Source organism: Sceloporus occidentalis, unplaced genomic scaffold (genome assembly GCF_023333645.1).
Source record: "Sceloporus occidentalis isolate IW3139 unplaced genomic scaffold, rSceOcc1.0.p SCAF_10, whole genome shotgun sequence".
NCBI classification, from domain to species: Eukaryota; Metazoa; Chordata; class Lepidosauria; order Squamata; family Phrynosomatidae; genus Sceloporus; species Sceloporus occidentalis.
This window is the reverse complement of record NW_028316990.1, coordinates 19440956-19458769: the sequence shown is the minus strand read 5'-3', so window position 1 is coordinate 19458769 and position 17814 is coordinate 19440956. Positions and strand designations below refer to the sequence as shown.

At 42.9% G+C, this 17814-nt stretch overlaps 1 protein-coding gene across 2 annotated transcripts in view; it reads right to left on the bottom strand.

Annotated features, from left to right (window-relative positions):
* Positions 1–17814, bottom strand: part of LOC149306033 (N-terminal EF-hand calcium-binding protein 2-like) — an 88520-nt gene that overhangs the window by 35026 nt on the left and 35680 nt on the right. Inside the window, exons 3-5 of one of the 2 annotated variants that reach the window (XM_089539943.1) lie at positions 14525–14633; positions 4195–4220; positions 94–191 (exon numbers count right to left, since the gene is read on the bottom strand). In XM_089539943.1, the coding sequence (XP_089396069.1) occupies positions 94–191; positions 4195–4220; positions 14525–14633 (233 nt within the window). The remainder of the gene's footprint in view (positions 1–93; positions 192–4194; positions 4221–14524; positions 14634–17814) is intronic. The other variant, XM_089539945.1, reaches the window with a different exon arrangement.

Sequence of the window (17814 nt, the reverse complement as noted above, 5' to 3'; positions counted from 1 at the left end):
GCATATAAAACTATATGTGTCAGCTTTCATATACTGATCTGTGACTGCAATAAAATATTTACTTATTATATAAATTACAAAGTGATAACTCACCCGCTTGGTGTAATCCATGGCCTTCAGAATGGAGAGGTTGAGCGTCTCCAGAGAAGCCAAGACGTCTTCATAATCTCCCATGTGGTCGGCAAAATAATCTGGACACCAAGGATATCGCAGGATTCAGGGAAGAGGAAAATTTGGAGAGAAGAATCAAGTCAAGATCAATCAAACGTTTGCTGCAAGCTTGGTTCAACAGAATATCTCTGTACGATACGACAAATTGCTACAAGCCAGTGTTCAGGTGGTGGACCAGAGGTAGCAAACAATCTCAACCTCCTTCCATCGAATTTTATATGGAACTCTTCCAATGTTGGAAGTCATACCCAAAACCAATCTGAATCAAAGTTTCAGCGACTGTCCGCATAATTTCCAGCGTCAACTGGTGCAGCTGTTTCTGTGGTCTCTGTTATGTTTCGGGGGTGGCATGAGACAGTATGATGTAGTGGTTTAAGTGACTCTGGAGATCAGGGTTTGATTCCCTATTTAAGCATAAAAACCTACTGGGTAATCTTGGGCAAGTCACACTCTCTCATCCTCAGAGGATGGCAATGGCAAACTCGGTCTGAAGAGACTTGCCAAGAAAACCCAATGAGAGGGTTGCCATAAGTCAAAAATGACTTGGAAGCGCACAACAACAAACAATAAACTCAGCACCTTGGGCAACTTTTTCCAAGCTCCAGATACAACACAGAGCAGGTTCATTGACTGACTGACATGGAGAACATCCTTTGCAATGGGGAGAATGCTATTGCAATTTGCAGGGCTGGATGAAGACTTTTTTGCTATAGTTTTTTGTGGGTTTTTTAGGCTATGTGGCCATGTTCTTTAAGAGTTTATTCCTGACGTTTTGCCAACATCTGTGGCTAGCATCTTCAAAGAAAGATGCCAGCTACAGATGATGGTGAAACATCAGGAACAAACTCTTCAAGAACATGGCCACATAGCCTGAAAAACCCACAAAAAACTATGCATTCTGGCCATGAAAGTCTTTGCTGTTTGAGGAGGGTCATTTTATGGCACATCCTTCCCATTCCCCCAAGTCAAGAAGCATCATGCCCGCAGCTGGCGGCATTTGCTTGGCGCAGGTGGCAGCAAATCCCCCAAGCAACTCTTCCCAATCCTGGCAGTAGGACAAACACACTAACTGTGCGCTAAACAACTAACAATTTGCTGGCCTTTGATGACACCCCAGATTTGCATCTGCCTAATGATAGGGCCGGACCTGATGATTCGAACCCCCATAATCCACTCCTTCTAGGGGTGTCAACTTTTTGGCGCTCCCGAACTGACAACTGCAGATTGTCTGAGTAGGTTTCACGTCTTTAAATAAAAAAAGATAAAATTGATGCTACCGTAATTCCTATTAAAAAAAAGAAGCAGCAATTCATATTGAACTGACATTTCTTGCAGATCTCTCCTATAAATAACCCCAAGAGACAGACCATTAATTAGCATCCCTTGGCTTAATTAAAATGCCATATATCTCTCCGAGAGGCAGGCAGGGTGAGCAAAGTGATAGCAAGCCCTTGGAAGGGCAGCAAAGAGGCTCTCTTCTGCAAATAAAATAAAATAATATAAAATAAAAATAAAAATACCAGCTACCTATTTTTGAGCATCTGCGGATGCTCCCCTCCCCGCTTCCCTCCATCCAGGGGAACGGCAAAAAAATAAAATGAATCCCTTTGCACAGAGTTAACTTCATAAAGGTAAATGGATAAAGCAAATCCCTTCCCAGAGGATAAAGCAAAAACCCATTGCACAGTCCATAAATCTCAAGAAGCCGAGGAGGGAGGGAGGGAGATTGCAATTTCGACAAGGAAAGGGGCCAGTCAGCAAAGGGGCACATTGGAAATAGGATTAAATTGTAATTTTGATTAAAAGGCTTTGCCCGCGCAAGGGAGGCATTTTCTCTCTCGGGCCGGAAGGGGATTTGTGGCACCTGTAAATGCAGCTGGAGGTTGTTGTGTAGCATCACAAAGACATGATGGATGCTTGAGGTTTGGTTCACACATGCATGCGCATCACAATAAGAGCCGTGGCAGAGGAATGTGTGAACTGATCCCATGGGGAAGGCAGAAGAGTGTGGGGATATTCAGAGGGATGTGAAAAAGTCCGAAATGCAGCATTTCATTTACAGAAGCACATCAGCAGGGGTTAAATACACATGTGTGAAAGAGCCCAACAGTCTTCAAGTCATTTCCAACTAATGGCAACCCCATTGCTGGGTTTTCTTGCCAAGATTTGTTCAGAAGGGGTTTGCTAGGTCTACAGATCCCAGGATTTTGTACTTATGGCAGTTAAAATGGCATCACACTGCTTTAATTCTGCAGCGTGGCTACACCCATAGAAAGGGAGGAAGGGAGAGAGGGGAAGGCAGAAAGAGAAATAAGAAAGTCATGTTGGGACTTAGACAGAGCAAGTGAGCTGTGAGAAGAAAACGAGAGGCATTTTATTTTGGTGACAATGGTCCAAAAACACTGCAGAAATAATCCAGTTTGAGGGGCTGTACAGACCACCCCAAAGAAGTGGCCTGCAGCTGTCCTTTTAGCGCCAAATCAGGGCCACCACAACTGTATGTGGCCTTTCTGTGCCATGGAAAGGGCACTACAGCCACTGGAGCCATGGCTTTTCTGTGCTCCTTTGGTGCTGTGTCATCTGAATGCAGCACCAGAGGAGTGCCATGATGTTGCCCACTGTATGGTGCTGTGCATGGCGTCATGGAGCCCTGGTGGCGCAGAGGTTAAATGCCTGTACTGCAGCCATTCACTCGAAACCACAAGGTTGCGAGTTCAAGACCAGCAAAAGGGCCCAAACTCGACTCAGGCTTGGATCCTTCCGAGGAGGGAGCTAAAATGAGTACCCAGACTGTTGGGGGCAAATTAGCTTACTTGCTAATTAGCTTACTTGCTGTTCACCGCTATGATCTTTGGAATAGCGGTATATAAATAAAACAAATTATTATTATTATTATTATTAATTATGCTGGCATGCTGACAGAGTTGGGGCACACGTTGTAGAGATGCCACACCCCCACTCTGCCCCAATGCTGGCCTTAATGGCTGGTCTATACAGCCGCTCAGACCACTTTAGCCCAGGGACATTTCATGCCAATCTGTGACCTCTTCTGCTCTCCTTCTAAGCCTCATGTAAGTGGGCACCCTAGAGGGGTCTGTGCCACTTGTCTCTCTACATGCTCCACTTGCACACTTATAAATAAAGCATATCTTACAAATACAGAGCAAGACCCTCAGAGGAGGCTAAATGCGGGCAAGGCTGTCCTTGGATTTTTGCCCTCCTTTGCAGTCGTGAGAAGGGTGGAAAGTTATCCGAGGAGAAAGCCATCCACAAGAATGAGCAGGAATTCACCGGATATAATTTTTCCCCTGCGTTTTCAGTATTTTCAAGAGTTCGCCCCAAGATGCTGATAGGAGGGTTTTAAACTCGAGTGGACACTCCGGTTTCTTCCAATGGATCCCCAGGTGCTTGTAAGTGGAATTACTATCAAGTGTGGGTAAACACATCAGTGTTTACCAGATGTTCATCCTGTGGCTCTGGGCCTGGGGTGTATTTTTAGCAAAGTGCACACGCATTGGAAGATAAAGCACCTTGCTGCTATCTCTCCTCCATTCCAGTGTCCTACTTAGCAAACCTGCCTTGTAAAATTAGTATTTGTTCCTCATTTATTTCCTGCTCATTCTGAAAGGCTTCACCTTATAGGACACTAAATGGGTAAAATGGAAGAGCTATGAATGCTTCTTCACCTCTACACATTAACATTTGTGCACATATTAAATGCATTTTTCTTACATACCTTTTCACCATTGCCTAAAATGCATTTCTGGGTTGGTTTGCTTGTCCAAACAGCCATGCACATTTTCCCGGTTTGCATTTTTAAAAATATGTGCAGCATTCTGCGCATACTTTATTTTTCAGAACTGCCCTGTAATCCTCACAAATCTGTAAATGCTTGAGGCAAGGAATTTGTTTTTGCACTGCAAATCTTTGGAAATGGATCCCCGACTCTTTCCGTTTCCATTTGTCCAACGCAACTTCTTCCCATCCCTAACAGAAATAAAACACAAAACCAGAGACACTCACCACAGAGCTCCTTAGTATCCACGTTGCTTGGAAATAAGGAAAAGAAAGACAGGAAAGAATTAGAATGCGTAAAATCAGAAAGGGAAGAATGCAAGAGTTTAGTTGTAGGAGAGTCAGAGCTAGTTGAGCAGAAAGAAATCACTGAGAGGGTCAATAGGCAATAATGTATGGTTGCTCTCATTTAAAAATGAATCTCAAAAGTCATATGCTGTCGGTCATTCAGATCAAGCACTACTAAACTTGTAAGTTGAGACCCTGTTCGGTGTTGGCAGTGTGCAAAGTTTTGCTAGTAAACACAATACAGTCTATATATACAAGTGAAATCTGACATTAGAAATTGCAATACCCAAATCCCAGTTGCAGAACCTTTCAACATTTCTGGACATATAGTAAGGGGTTTGCAGGTTGCAGTCCTTGACCAAGGAAGTTACAAAGCCGGTCTAGAAAGAGAAACAACTGAATTGAACTATATTCATAAATTCCACTCCATTACCAATGAAATGGACAAAAATGAAGCACTTGTTGAAATGTTCCACTTTTTAAAATTTTATTTTTGTAATACATAATATGCTAAATATACTACCATGTCAAAATTAAACATAAAGCAAATTTTTCAAATGCACATATTTATAACTGACTTCCCACGTCCGTCCAGTTTGTTGAAACATTTTACCACTTAAGTCTCATTGTCTTCACTACAAAAATGGCATTTTTTCCAGGTCCTCCGTGGGTTGAAGCAACAAACTTAATGTATTTAGGTCACACTATCTTAACTTTTAAAATTTAACATCTTAAAAAAATTAATGGCAATTCCCTTTGAAAAAAAATATTGCCATGAAAACCCAGTGATATTCTGAGCTTTGCTCTGGTGCCACAACAAATGGCCATTCCTAGAATTGCATAGCATTGAGCCATGACACTTAAAGGGGTGTCAAACCGGATTATTTCTGCAGTGCGGATACAGCCTGAGCGAAGGCCCTGCCAGGTTCACACAGGGAATAACCACAGATGAACAGATCCTAAGGACCCAAAACCACCTTTCTAAATGCTACAGCTTTTACAAGGAATAGAGAACAGACTCTGGAGTGAAAGCTGCAACCAGGCTCTTCTTCCAGTTGAGAGATTTCACTAGCTTGCATTATCTCCTGTTTCAAAGTGCATTTGATACATATCTACAAACGGGGTCAACAAACTGCATCACCTTGCACTGGATTTGGGATAAGAAGAGTTTTCTTATCAGCCAGCAAGCAGAAGAGGCAGACCTGTCCTCACTTGCCTTTGGATCTTCTCATATTTTTTCCACAGTGTTTTCATCCTGATAAGCCTTCCCTGGCACTAGGTGATTGACAGCGCCTTCTTCTTAAATACTGCCTAATCTATAAGTCTGCTGTGTATGTGTGTGTGTCTGCATGTGCGCACATAAAACAATGTCCTGAAATGAAAAACAGTATCATTTTGGTTGACCTGGTTGTCCACATTTTAAAAACTTTGCACATCTACCAAGAGTTAATGTCCACGTACCTATTTTATTCCCAGAGAGAAATGCCATTGAAATGCTAATGATGCAGAGGCAAAGCTTCCCAAATGCAAGCTAGATTTCTGTATCTGAGAACAGTTCAAAGCCCTTCAGGAGCAAGTAATTCCTTAATCCAAATCCAAATAAAATGTACAAGGAGGTTGACAATATACCTTCCCAGTGTTTTACGTGGAATCTCTTTTTCTGTAGTTTGAATCTATTGTTCAGTGCCCTATTCTCCGAAGCAGCAGAAAACAAGCTTGCTCCGTCCTCAATATGACACCCCTTCAAATAGGTTTTTGTGAGTTTTTCGGACTATGTGGCCTTGTTCTAGAAGAGTTAGTGCCTGATGTTTCACCAGCATCTTTCTCTGAAGATGCCAAAACCACAGATGCTGGCGAAACATCAGGAATAAACTCTTCCAGAACATGGGCACATAGCCCCCAAACCCACAAAAAGCTATGGATGCCGGCCATGAAAGCCTTCGACTTCACATTCAAAATACATTTGTTCAGAGAAGGTTTGCCTTTGCCTTCTCTTGAAGATGAAAGCATATGACTTGCCCAAGATTATCACCCAGTGCGTTTTGTGACCAAGCAGGACTCGAACCCTGTTCTCCAGAATCAGTACATAGAGAAATCTTGTAGCACCTTTGAGACTAACTGAAAGAAAGAAATTGGCAGCAGGAGCTTTCCTAGACATTCTGCCAAGAAAGTCCAATGAAAGGAGTCCAATTGCAGGTGCATAACTGCAGTGACAAGCCTTCATTGGATTTGGCACCAGTTGGCATACAAGCATTACTTCTCTGACACTATGTGCCTTATCCTTTTTACCATTTTCCCAGGGTAATGCAAATTGAAGTTTTAATTGTTTGAAGCGATAGAGATGTCCCAGGGCTTCCTTAAACAGTCTCTGCACCCTCAGGACCGTCTCCGAGGCAGAAAGCTATTATTCAAAATCAAGAACAATTATGATGTCTTCCTTTTGAAACACTACAGAACAAAACACTTGATCTCTCCAACTCAATTGCTGGGAGGGATGAAAGCCAGGACAAATCATACTTTCACCATGTCTTCCAGTAGCTCTGTTTATTAGGGTTGCGATACAAAACACTCTTGCGGGATTGAGATTTCAGAGTCTTAGCGGTTCATTTTCTAGTTTGCTATTTTAGCTGACCTTTGGAGAGAGTCTGAGTGTGGCTTACATCTACCCGAGTCTAAAGAAAGCAAATGCAATTCCTTTTGTTTCAGTGGGAGGTATAGATTTTCTTTCTGGTGCAGCGGGAGTTCATTCCGTTCCGTGCCAATAAAATAAATGGCTACCTGCGCTAGTTTTTATGCCAATTTCTCCTTCCATCCAGGATGCCTTTTACTCAGGGGATCAATCCTATTGGCAACCAGAGATGAAGGTCAAAACTACTTCCCACCTTTGCAAGGTTTTGAAAAGCAGAAAAACTGACCCAGGGAGGTTTGGATTTGCGCATTTGGGCAAAGGTCTTGGCGCAAAGACCAAAAACGTGAGACAAATTATGGAGAGAGGACTCCCTTGACAAGCCAAAGGAAATATGTAATGTAGTGGAGATGGATGATCTTTGGCCCTCCAGAAGTTTTGAATTACCATATATATTCAACTATAAGTCAACAGCAAGTTTTGGGTCCAAAGTTATGGATTTTTATACAACTTGTGTCCAAGTCGAGGGCAAAATTTTGGGGCATGTAACAAAGGATGCAGAGGAGGAAGGAAAGGAAAATGCTATTTTACCACCTAGACATTCAAAAAGGCCAAAAGTGGCACTGAATTGGGAAAAATAGAGAGGGTTGGTGCTTCTTTTAGTTTCTTCCAGCATGGACTAAGCTTTTGCCTTTTGCTATTCTACTCAGAGAAGGGGATGGTTCCTTTTTTGATAAGAGTTAAGGTATAGTACTTTCAATGATCTATGGATAAGTCGATCCAGGTTTTTGGGGACAATGTTTTTGACTAAATTTTCTAGACTTATACATGAGTATAGACAGTGTATCTTCTGCCATCCTTCACTAGCCATCGCTGTGTTGAGTGAGTTAATGGGAGCTATAGGCTTTTTTGGTAGCTGCTCCCAAGGTTGAAATTCAGCCGGTCACCTCCCTGTTCTGACATCATAAAGATCATTTTTCAAGGCACGTTTTTGCCAAAAGACTAGCTGGAGAAAGGTAATATGTACATATTTTCCATTGAAAACAATATATATATAAGTGGAAAGGGGAAGGAAAAAAAAGAGTGATACCTTTATTGGCCAGCCAAAATGCACAAAGCACATTGGGTTGGCCAAGAAAGGTCTCCCTCATTTGTGGGTTTTGGAATTTGTTTTATTTTGCCGAACGGACAGCAAGGCTAACCCTGAATATACGAACTGAGATCGTCGTACTTTGCGCTTTTCATGAGAAGACATGATTCACTAGAAAGGAAAATGATGCTCGGTAAGATAGATGGCCGAAGGAAAAGAGGAATGGATGGGAAAGACTCAAAGAAGCCACAACCCTGAGCTTGCAAGGCCTGAGCAGCCCTCAAGAACACTTGAACATCTCTGGCCACAAGTTATGGTCAATGTGATGGCAAATAACCACAGTTTAGGAACATCTGGGGGTATTCTTATGCACCCCTTTTAGAACAGTGCAATTTTATGCATGTTTATTCAGAAGTATAAAGCATAATAATAATAAGTATATTCCATTGGGCTCAGTTGAAGTTCTCTTTTTGGAAGTCCATTTAGGAGTTTGCCCTTACAGATCAAGGCATTAACCTCCAACGTATGTTTGGTTTTCATTATTCACGAATAAATTCCCAAATCTTGTCCCACAAGACTGTGAACGGTTTGGTGCAGCGAAGTTTGAAAAGACAGCTAATTTGATGCCCATTGAGAGTAATTGGCATACCTGATGAATCAAAATTAGCAAAACGATGGCATTTGAAGTACGGAGCGAGAAGCAAGGAGCGATAATTATCTAAAGCAAATTGATTATTAAATGAAGTTAAGTCAAGGAAGGAGTGGGTTTTTTTAAAGTTAATATATTAAGTGATTAAATCAAGTTTGGCCGAAGCTTGGCTGAAGAAGGTGGCAAGGAAATGTATTAATATCAGCATCAAAGGAGGAAAGAATTTCTCCCCATCAAGTCCCATAGTACAGAACACTCTACTTGAAACTGCCCCTCCCCAAAAAATGTTGGATTATAGGCCCCAGCATCCACAGCAATGGTGTTCATTGAAGGATGATGGGTTGTATTCCTCCAGCACACATGGAAAATATCAAAGTACTGACCAGGCCTCACCTGGCTTAGCTTCCAAGATCTGATAAGAACCAGGATCTTCAAAGTATTTGGGCATGTTAGCGCTACAAATACATTTATGCCCTATGCAATAAAGTATTTTCTGTCTTCTGAATGCAGCAGTCAGAAAGCATTCTTAGTTCTATTTATCAGGGCAAACCCTGGAGCTGGAGCAAGCCTGATCTCCTCTTTGACTGCATCCACATTGCGGAAATAATCCAGTTCAACACCACTTTAACTGCCACGGCTCAATACTATGGAATTCTGGGAACTACATATCCCAGGATTCCATAGCACTCAGCCATGGCACTTAAAGTGGTGTCAAACTGGATTATTCTTGCAGAGCGGACGCAGTCTTGGGTTTCTCTGATGACATTCCAGTTTGTTTTGTCTCACCGACTTAAATAGAAGCTGCCTTGAAAAAAGTTACCTATCCTCCCCAAATTTGCGTATCACTCGCCGCAATATGATTCGGATCTGGGCTTCAAAGGATGACCCTTTTACATTTTGTTTCTCTCATATAATATATATACTGTATGTATGTATGTATGTATGTATGTATATATATGTGTGTGTGTGTGTGTGTATACAGTATATATATATATCTTCTGAATAGATTTTTTAAAAGAAAAAAAATGGATAAATAATGCATTACTTCTATGGTATTCTTACTCATCTCTATCCCAGGGTTGCAGTTGTATTACATGAAGTCGGAAAGAGAAACAACCTTGGGTTTTGGAAGAGACAAGAACGAGTTAAAACATTTGAAATATGCAATAGCAACTTGCTTTTCATGCAGATGATAGGAATACAAGAAAAATCTTTAATATATAGTTAGGATCTGTTTGCTGAGGGTTTTTTTGGTTATTGCAGTTATCCTCCGCAGATTTCGGTTTCCAAAGACAGCCAGCTGTACCCTTTTTCATCTCTCTCTAGAGACTCAGCAAAACAGATTTGGTTGACAGTGTCTGGGAAGTGCTATTAGAACTGCAGTAGAGATAGATAGATAGATAGATAGATAGATAGATAGATAGATAGATAGACAGACAGACAGACATATTAAAGAGCTCATTTTCTTTTTTAAAGTCCCCAAGATACATTTGCTGTATTTACCATCAGAATCCCCCCCTGGTAACACCATCTTTGCTTTAAGATACAGTCCGAAGACCCAAGCATTGCCATGGTAACAAGATCTGAGATACCATGGAAAGTAATTAATTAATACCAATTAAGACTGGTATTAGTTAATTACTTTCACTACACTCCGCTTTCACTATTTTTACTTTTTAATTATTTTCACGACATTAGTGCGGCATAATGGTTTGTGCTTACAACTCTGGAGACCCGGGTTCGATTCCTGCCTCGGCCGTGAAACCCAAGTCACACTCTCTCAGCCTCAGGAGAAGGCAAGGACAAACCTCCTCTGAACCAATCTTGCCAGGAAAATCCCAAATAAATTTGCCTTAGGTTCGCCGTAAGTTGGAAACGACTTGACGGCAAGCGACAACAGCCAACGTAAACCATCCTTCTCCCGCCGCCAAATTCACGGCGCATTATATTTCTTTTCAGAAGGTGAGAAAAATAAAGCGAAAAATAACAATTCCTTCCATCCTTGCCTTTGTTGATTGATGGATCTGCCCTAAAATCCTAAATCATTTCTGCAACCTCTGCAGCCCCCTTTCTGTCAAAATGAGTGCTCTTATCTCCATCCTACTAGTAACATTTTCACTTACCTCTTAGTACAAAAGAATCTAATTTTGGGTATTATCTAACTAACGTTAATTAGCTTGTAATTATCCCTCCCCCGCCTCATTTTCACCTTTAACAATTCTATGACATCTTTCTATCTTTGGTTTGCCTTTTGTCTTTTATCGCCATTTCTGTCTCTGGCTCATAGAGCCTTGAGCCCCAACGTTGGGAGAAAGGCGGAATATAAGAAAATAACATAATAGATTAGATAGATAGATAGATAGATAGATAGATAGATAGATAGATAGATAGGCAAAATGCAAAGTGTCAGACTAGGGTTACATCCAAGAGAAGCTGACATACACAATCCAAAATGTGCATTTCTTCGGAGACGCATGCCCAAAGAATATCTTGTTCAACCTCTGCCTTTGCTTCAAATGGATGCCTCAAGATGCCACAGTTTTGCTTTCTCCAGATTTAACTCCCGGCTTTAATGCTCTGTTTGGATTTATTGTAATTTTTGTTCATTACAGTATTTATAAATTGCCTGGAGAGGCCTTTGGAGCAGATAAGACAGAGCCAAAGAGGTATCAATCTGCCGTTTGGTCAGTTAATCACAGCTGATGAAGCTCTATACCAGGAAAATAGGAGATCGACTGAATTATAGCTATCAAATGATACTAATAAATATAGAATCCTCAGCACCGCGAATCCCAGAACCGCCAAGGACCCGATGGTTAATTTTCATATATCTTCTTGAAAAGGGAATTGGGTGGTAATAAAAAAGCCAAATTACCAAGGAAAGCGAGCTCCAGTGCAAATAGAAATGCGCTCCAGAGTTGTTGTTTTTCTAGTACTATGGACAGAATTCAGAAATAAAAAGCCAATGAAGAGAGAAAGGACAAGACAGTGGCATCCAAATGTGGGAGCAGAGTGGAAGTTCAGCTGAATATTGACCCTAGAATTAGCCTTGTCTTCCATAATTAATAATAATAATAATAATAATAATAATAATTTATGTTTATCTCGCCTCTTCCAAGGATCAATTCCATACATAACGGCAGCCGGCCTATTTACAGGGACCTTTCTACGCTGCACACTTATAGCCCTTGTTGTTGTTGTTGTTGTGAACACAACTAGACTTTATTTGTCATTGGTCATTTGTACCCAGCAAGTGTACACTAACAGTTTTCCCATGGAACACTGAAATAATAATAATAATAATAATAATAATAATAATAATAATATGTATTTGTGTCCCGCCTCTACCTGTATTGGATCAAGGCGGGACACCTTGGGCAAGTTACACTATCTCAGCCTCACAGGAAGGTAATGATACAATACATCTAATAAATCTTGGAAACAGAGCCATAGAAGAGGGTTGCCATATGTTGGTGTTGACTTGAAGGCACATAAAAAGAAAGCCAGTGTGGTATGGTAGCTTGAATGTCGGACTAGGAGTCTGAAAGGTTGGGATTCAAATCCCTACTCAACCAGGGTAAGCCACTGGGTGACCCTAGGCAGGTCACAGTCTCTCAGCCTCGGAGGAAGGCAATGGCAGATCTCCTCGGAGTAATTAATCTCACCAAGAAAACCTTAGGAGAGAGTTGGAGTCAACTGGAAGGCACATAATGGAGTCAGATGGAAGGTGCAGAACAACAAATCAAAGACATACAAAAAATTAAATCACAATAAAACCAGACTTGAGGATGTTGCAAAAGTTACCCATAGCTAATTGTAGTGTCCCACTTGAGCGCATATTCTAGGATAAAGAGCATTCTTGCAGATAGCATTGTTCCTCGTTCCTTGCAATTAACCTACTTTAGTTCCTTTCTCGGCATTGTCTTTTCTGGAAGGTCTGCCAGCTATTGTATTAAGCGATGCAATCTAAAATTGGGGCATTTAGGCGGATATGTATTTTGTTATTTCAAACATTTCCAACTCATCCTTAAGCCTCCAGTTTTTCAGGCTCCCAATGGGGCTCTGGTTTTGCACAAAATGGAAAAGGTGGGGGAAAAAGAGCAGGATCGTAAACCCCGGCACTGGTTTTTAGTGTTATGAAGAACGACATTGGCAAAATGGGAAAACACTTCAAGGGAAGCAATGGGCCAAAGCTTGCTCAATCCTTTCTGGGATGACTGCCACCAAAGGACAAATAGGGATGGAAATATACCTTTCGCATAATTTTTATGCTCACTGAAGGTATTAAGCCCTAAAACGAACAGCGCAACAGGGAAGATGGTTGCAGAGACACATGGGCTGCATCCGCAATGCAGAAATAATCCAGTTTGACATCACTTCAACTGCCATGGCTCAATGGTAAGGGATAGTGGGAACTGTAGTTTTCTGTGGCACCAGAGCAAAGGTAAAGTGGTGTCAAATTGGATTATCTTAACAGCGTGGATGCAGCCATAGGGTTTGTGTACTGTACCCAATCTTATTGGAGAGGGGGGACAGAAATATATTATTATTATTATTATTGTTATTATTATTACTATTATTATTACAATGGGTCCTTGTTATCTGCAGAGGTTCGGTTCCAGGACCCGCCGTGGATAACAAAATCCATGGATGCTCAAGTCCCATTCAATCCAATGGCATAACAAAATGGTGTCTCTCATATAAAATGGAAAATCAAGGTGTGCAATAAAGGCAATCCAGTACTCCAGGAAACTTTCCATTCGTCATGATCTTCTGATACATTATTGAAATTTTAGTCATTCTTCTGATACATTACTGGAATTTTAGACATCCTTGAGAATAGACAAGGTACAGCATCTGGATTAGGCACAGACGCTTTCTCTTTTCTTTCCCTGGCCTTGGGAGACAATCAGACACTTGGAAAAGAAAAGCAATTAAAGTTACCCTAAGCTTCCCTGAGAGATAATTAAGGGGGAAACGAGCAATGCTTCAATGCTATGCCTCTCGATTCCCTTTTATTGGACTCATCTGTCCCCCGTCTCTAAAGCACTGCTCCGGTGAGCAAACAAACCCCCCAGGGAATGCATGCTTTGTCTACCCAAAATAGCATGTCATTTCTCTTTGGGACTGAATGGGTTTGGCCAAATGCGCATCCCTGTTGCATTGTCCTCAGGTGCTCTGATTTTGCAAGGTGAAATATGTCTCTTTGCTACGGACAGAATGAAATACGGCTAGGACTGGTCAACCCATTTCAAAGACATGGAGGCAAGGAGGGCAAGTGAATTTACTCCACACAGAAACCCCTCAGATGGACTCTCAGCCATGGTCTATCGGCACCTATGTTAAAAGATACACACCTTGGAGCAATATATAAAAGAGTGAGAGACGGAGGGGTGTAGTTGTTTGAGTGTTGGAAATAATGTTGCAGCTGCCATTACTGATCAGAAGTCTAGTGGGTCCTTGGTATCCGCTGCGGTTTGGTTCCAGGACGCTCCATGGGTACCAAAATCTGTGGATGCTCAAGCTCCATTATATACAATAGCGTAGTAAAATGGTGCCCCTTATATAAGATGGCAAAATCAAGATTTGCCTTTTGGAATGTATATTTTTTGGAGTCTTTTCAATGTGTGGATGGTTGAATCCATGGATAAAAAAAATCTGTGGATACAGAGGGCCAACTGTATAGGAATCTGTACCACTTGTGACCAAACCAAAACTGAAACTCAGAAGAAGAAGAGGAAAGCAACTGTCTGAGAAAACTGGGTGCCAATGGGTTTCAAGACCATCTTGGATAGCTCTTCATTTGGGCACCATTCCTTGTATAGGATCTTCCGAATAGCCCATCTCACCTGAAAAATCTGAATTACAAGGGAAAGAATTGAAAAACAACCCAAGGGCAACTTACCTAGTGTTGTCAGAGTCGATGGTATGGAAAAGCTTTTCCAGTTCCTCCTCATTGAGAGTCCCGTCGGAAAAAAAGGCTTGGAATTCCTCCAAGGATAGCTTCCCATCATCTGTAAGCAAGAAAACAGAAAGTGTTGCAAAAAGTCAAAGGCCTGTTACAGACTGCCAAAATAAAGCTGCTTCAGGTCTCTTTGGAGGTATGCTATTTAAATGATGCATGCATCCTAAGAATCTGGAAGCTGCACCAAAAGCTACACTCCAGTGCTTAGGAATGGAGTGTGGCTTTGGCGCGACCTCCGGACTCTTAGGACCCATGCATCATTTAAATAGCCTACCTCCAAAGAGACCCAAAGCAGCTTTATTTTGGCAGTCTGTAACAGGCCAAAGTTACACATAGACCCACAACATTAAGGGTAAGGCTATAAATCATTGATTTACTGCATGGAATCATAGTGCTATCTATCATTGTGTTGTGTTGAAGGCTTCCAGGTTGTACCAACTACAACTCACCCAATGAAGTGGACCAAATAAAGAGATAGTTATGGGTACTTCACTGACAAAGAGGGTGACCAGATGGAGGAGAAGGCACCCCAAAATATTGGCCATTCAAGAAAAATGGAGACCATTCCCAAATAAAAGCTACAAATGCTCATCTAAATATAAATGCAGGCTTCTTAGTCATGCTCAGAATGGAGGACCTTTGGAATTCCTCCTAGACAGAAGGTTGAAATGTAGGACATGTTCTGGAAAAGGAGGACATCTGGTCACCCTGACAATGCAACCAACTATGAGTCTATCAAAATGGAGGTGATCTATTTGATCTGCAAAGTTGTTAGCAAACATTTCACAGCAAACCATAAATTGGTCAACTTCCACATCTCTTGGTTAAGCCAGACCTTGTGGGAACCAAAGCAAAGTGAGTTGGAGTAATGATGAAGAAGAACTAGGAAAAGTTTTCTCATCTCAAGATTTAACCAACAATGAACACATAAGCAGGTACTAAGCCTTACTCAGAAGGTTAAACATCATCGCAACACATCCGCCACAACCTATTAAAGTTTACATCCAGCGCTAATGCGGATGGCGTAAAGCACATTTAAGACCCTGTTCGTTCGAGCTATATATCTATAATTGTGTTTTTTAATAAAACCCACAGTGAGAAGAACATTAAGCTGCGCATTGACAGAACACAATAGACAAGGAGGACTGTTAAGACGCAAGACGTTTTGCGAGATAACGCAGGCCAATATCATATAGTGGCAAACTTGGAAATGATGATGAAAACACTCATGGAGGGGGGGAAATAAAATAAAATCTTCCAATGACTAGCTGTAAAATCCCGCTCCTTCAACCAGCACAAGCGAAGATAAGTGATGCTGAAATTGGATGACTTTGTATGGTAGGAGCCTTATCAGGAAGGACACGGAGAAGTAAAGCTGAAGACGCAGAAAGGTAAGGCGATGCTATGGGCAGGATAAAAATATAAGCCTGCTTTGATATAATTCAATATCCAAGAGTTTTCAGAGACTGCAAATGAACTGCGATGTGGACAGCTTCAGAAGCATTAAGCCCTGTAGGCCAAATCCTATTAGGAATACATCATGACTTTGGCGTGAGGATCACTTAATGCGTGAATGGTAAAGAAAGAAGAAATAGATACTTTTCTTCCCCTAGAAGGATATTCAGGAAGAAAGAAAGACAGAGAAAGACTTCCGTTTCCTACACAAATCACGGCCGCCTCGCTGCGGGGCAGGCCGTTTTGCCGAAGAATCGGCAAGAAACTACAAGCCCCAGAATGCTCTGGGGCATTGCCCGGCTCCCTATTGGTGCGCGGGGCGGAAGGGGCGGCCCTTCCGCCCCGCGACGCTCTGGGAGCCGGACTTTGTGGTGCGGGACTTCCGGTCCTCCAGGGCAGCTCATTGGTTGGGCTGCCCTGGAGGAGGAGCCCCGCACTGCACGTTGGAGGGGGCGGGGCCTAGGCCTCTATTAGGCCGCGTTGTCGGCCCTGTCCCCTCAGTCGGCGCTTGGCTTCGCACGGAGCGGAGCCAAGTAGGAAGGGAGGAAGACTGGAGTTGCTTCCTCCTGAGTCTTTCCTCCCTTCTTTGGAGCCGGCTGGGGCCGGGGTAAGTGGGGTGGTGTGGTGGGGGGCGGTTGGTCCTCCCCCCATCCCCGTTCCACTGTGGGCATTCGCCCCGGTCCGCGGCTCCGTCGCCGACGGACCCAGTTAAGGGGTCCTCGTGGCCAGTTCAGGCCTGGCCTGCGGGTGCGGCGGCCATCTTTTCTTCCCCATCGGGGGATTTTGGCGCGCCTGCTTTGCTTTTGGCGGGAAAATCCGCCATTTTGTTTTGGCGGGAAAATCCGCCATTTTGTTTTGGCGGGAAAAATTCCGCCATTTAGTATCAATTTGAGGCACTATCCTCTGTGCTGCAATTGCCAGGCCCTGCTTTATTATTGAGACTTTGCTTGCAAGCTTTGTTCTTATTAGACTTCAGGACATTGCTTATTTTGGTGCCTCTGTTTATTATTTAAATAATGCCTCCTAAGAAGTCTAGGACTGGCAGGGGCCAGAGCTCTGGAGCTGTGCAGCGGCTCAGATTGTCGGTCCCTCCTAATGTTGGGACAGGTCCCAGAGACATCTCTCCCAGCTCTAGCAGTGAGTCTGGGGAAAGGCATCGGCCTCTGTCTAGACCTCCTGGGGACACATTGACGCAGCCTGATGGAGCTACTGGTTTGTCTGGCGAATCTTTGGCTGTACTGTCAAGATCCATCGCTGAGCTCATCCAGAAAGCTACTACCTCTAGCCAGCTTGCCAGCTCTCCGGCATCTGCGACACCTGAGCCTCACTTATCCGGACATCATGTTCCCAGATCGTCGGTTCCTGCGTCGACATCTTCGGGCGGCCTAGGCTCCAGTTCATCAGTTCCTTCATCGCGACATCGCGTCCGGCAGGTGTCCAGTTCGTCCAGCTCTTCGAGCTCGAGTTCATCCTCCACGTCATCAGCTGAGCGTCGAAAGGAGAGAAAACGAAAACGCAAGGCCAAGAGGAGACGTCGCAGAGCGCGTCGAGAGGGAGTTCTTCAGCCTGCCGTGGAAGGTGGAGATCATCATGGGGTGCCTTTTGGGAGGGACGGTTTTTGGGTAGAGCATGCTTTGGTTCCTGGTTTGCCCAAGTGGGCCATCAAAAAGAGGGCTTGGCGCCCAGGCCTTCAGGGTGTGTGGGTGGATCCGCGTGCAGCGGATTTTCCTGTTTGCTCTCCTGGAGAGCGTCCTCCTGGCGCACATTTATCGAAG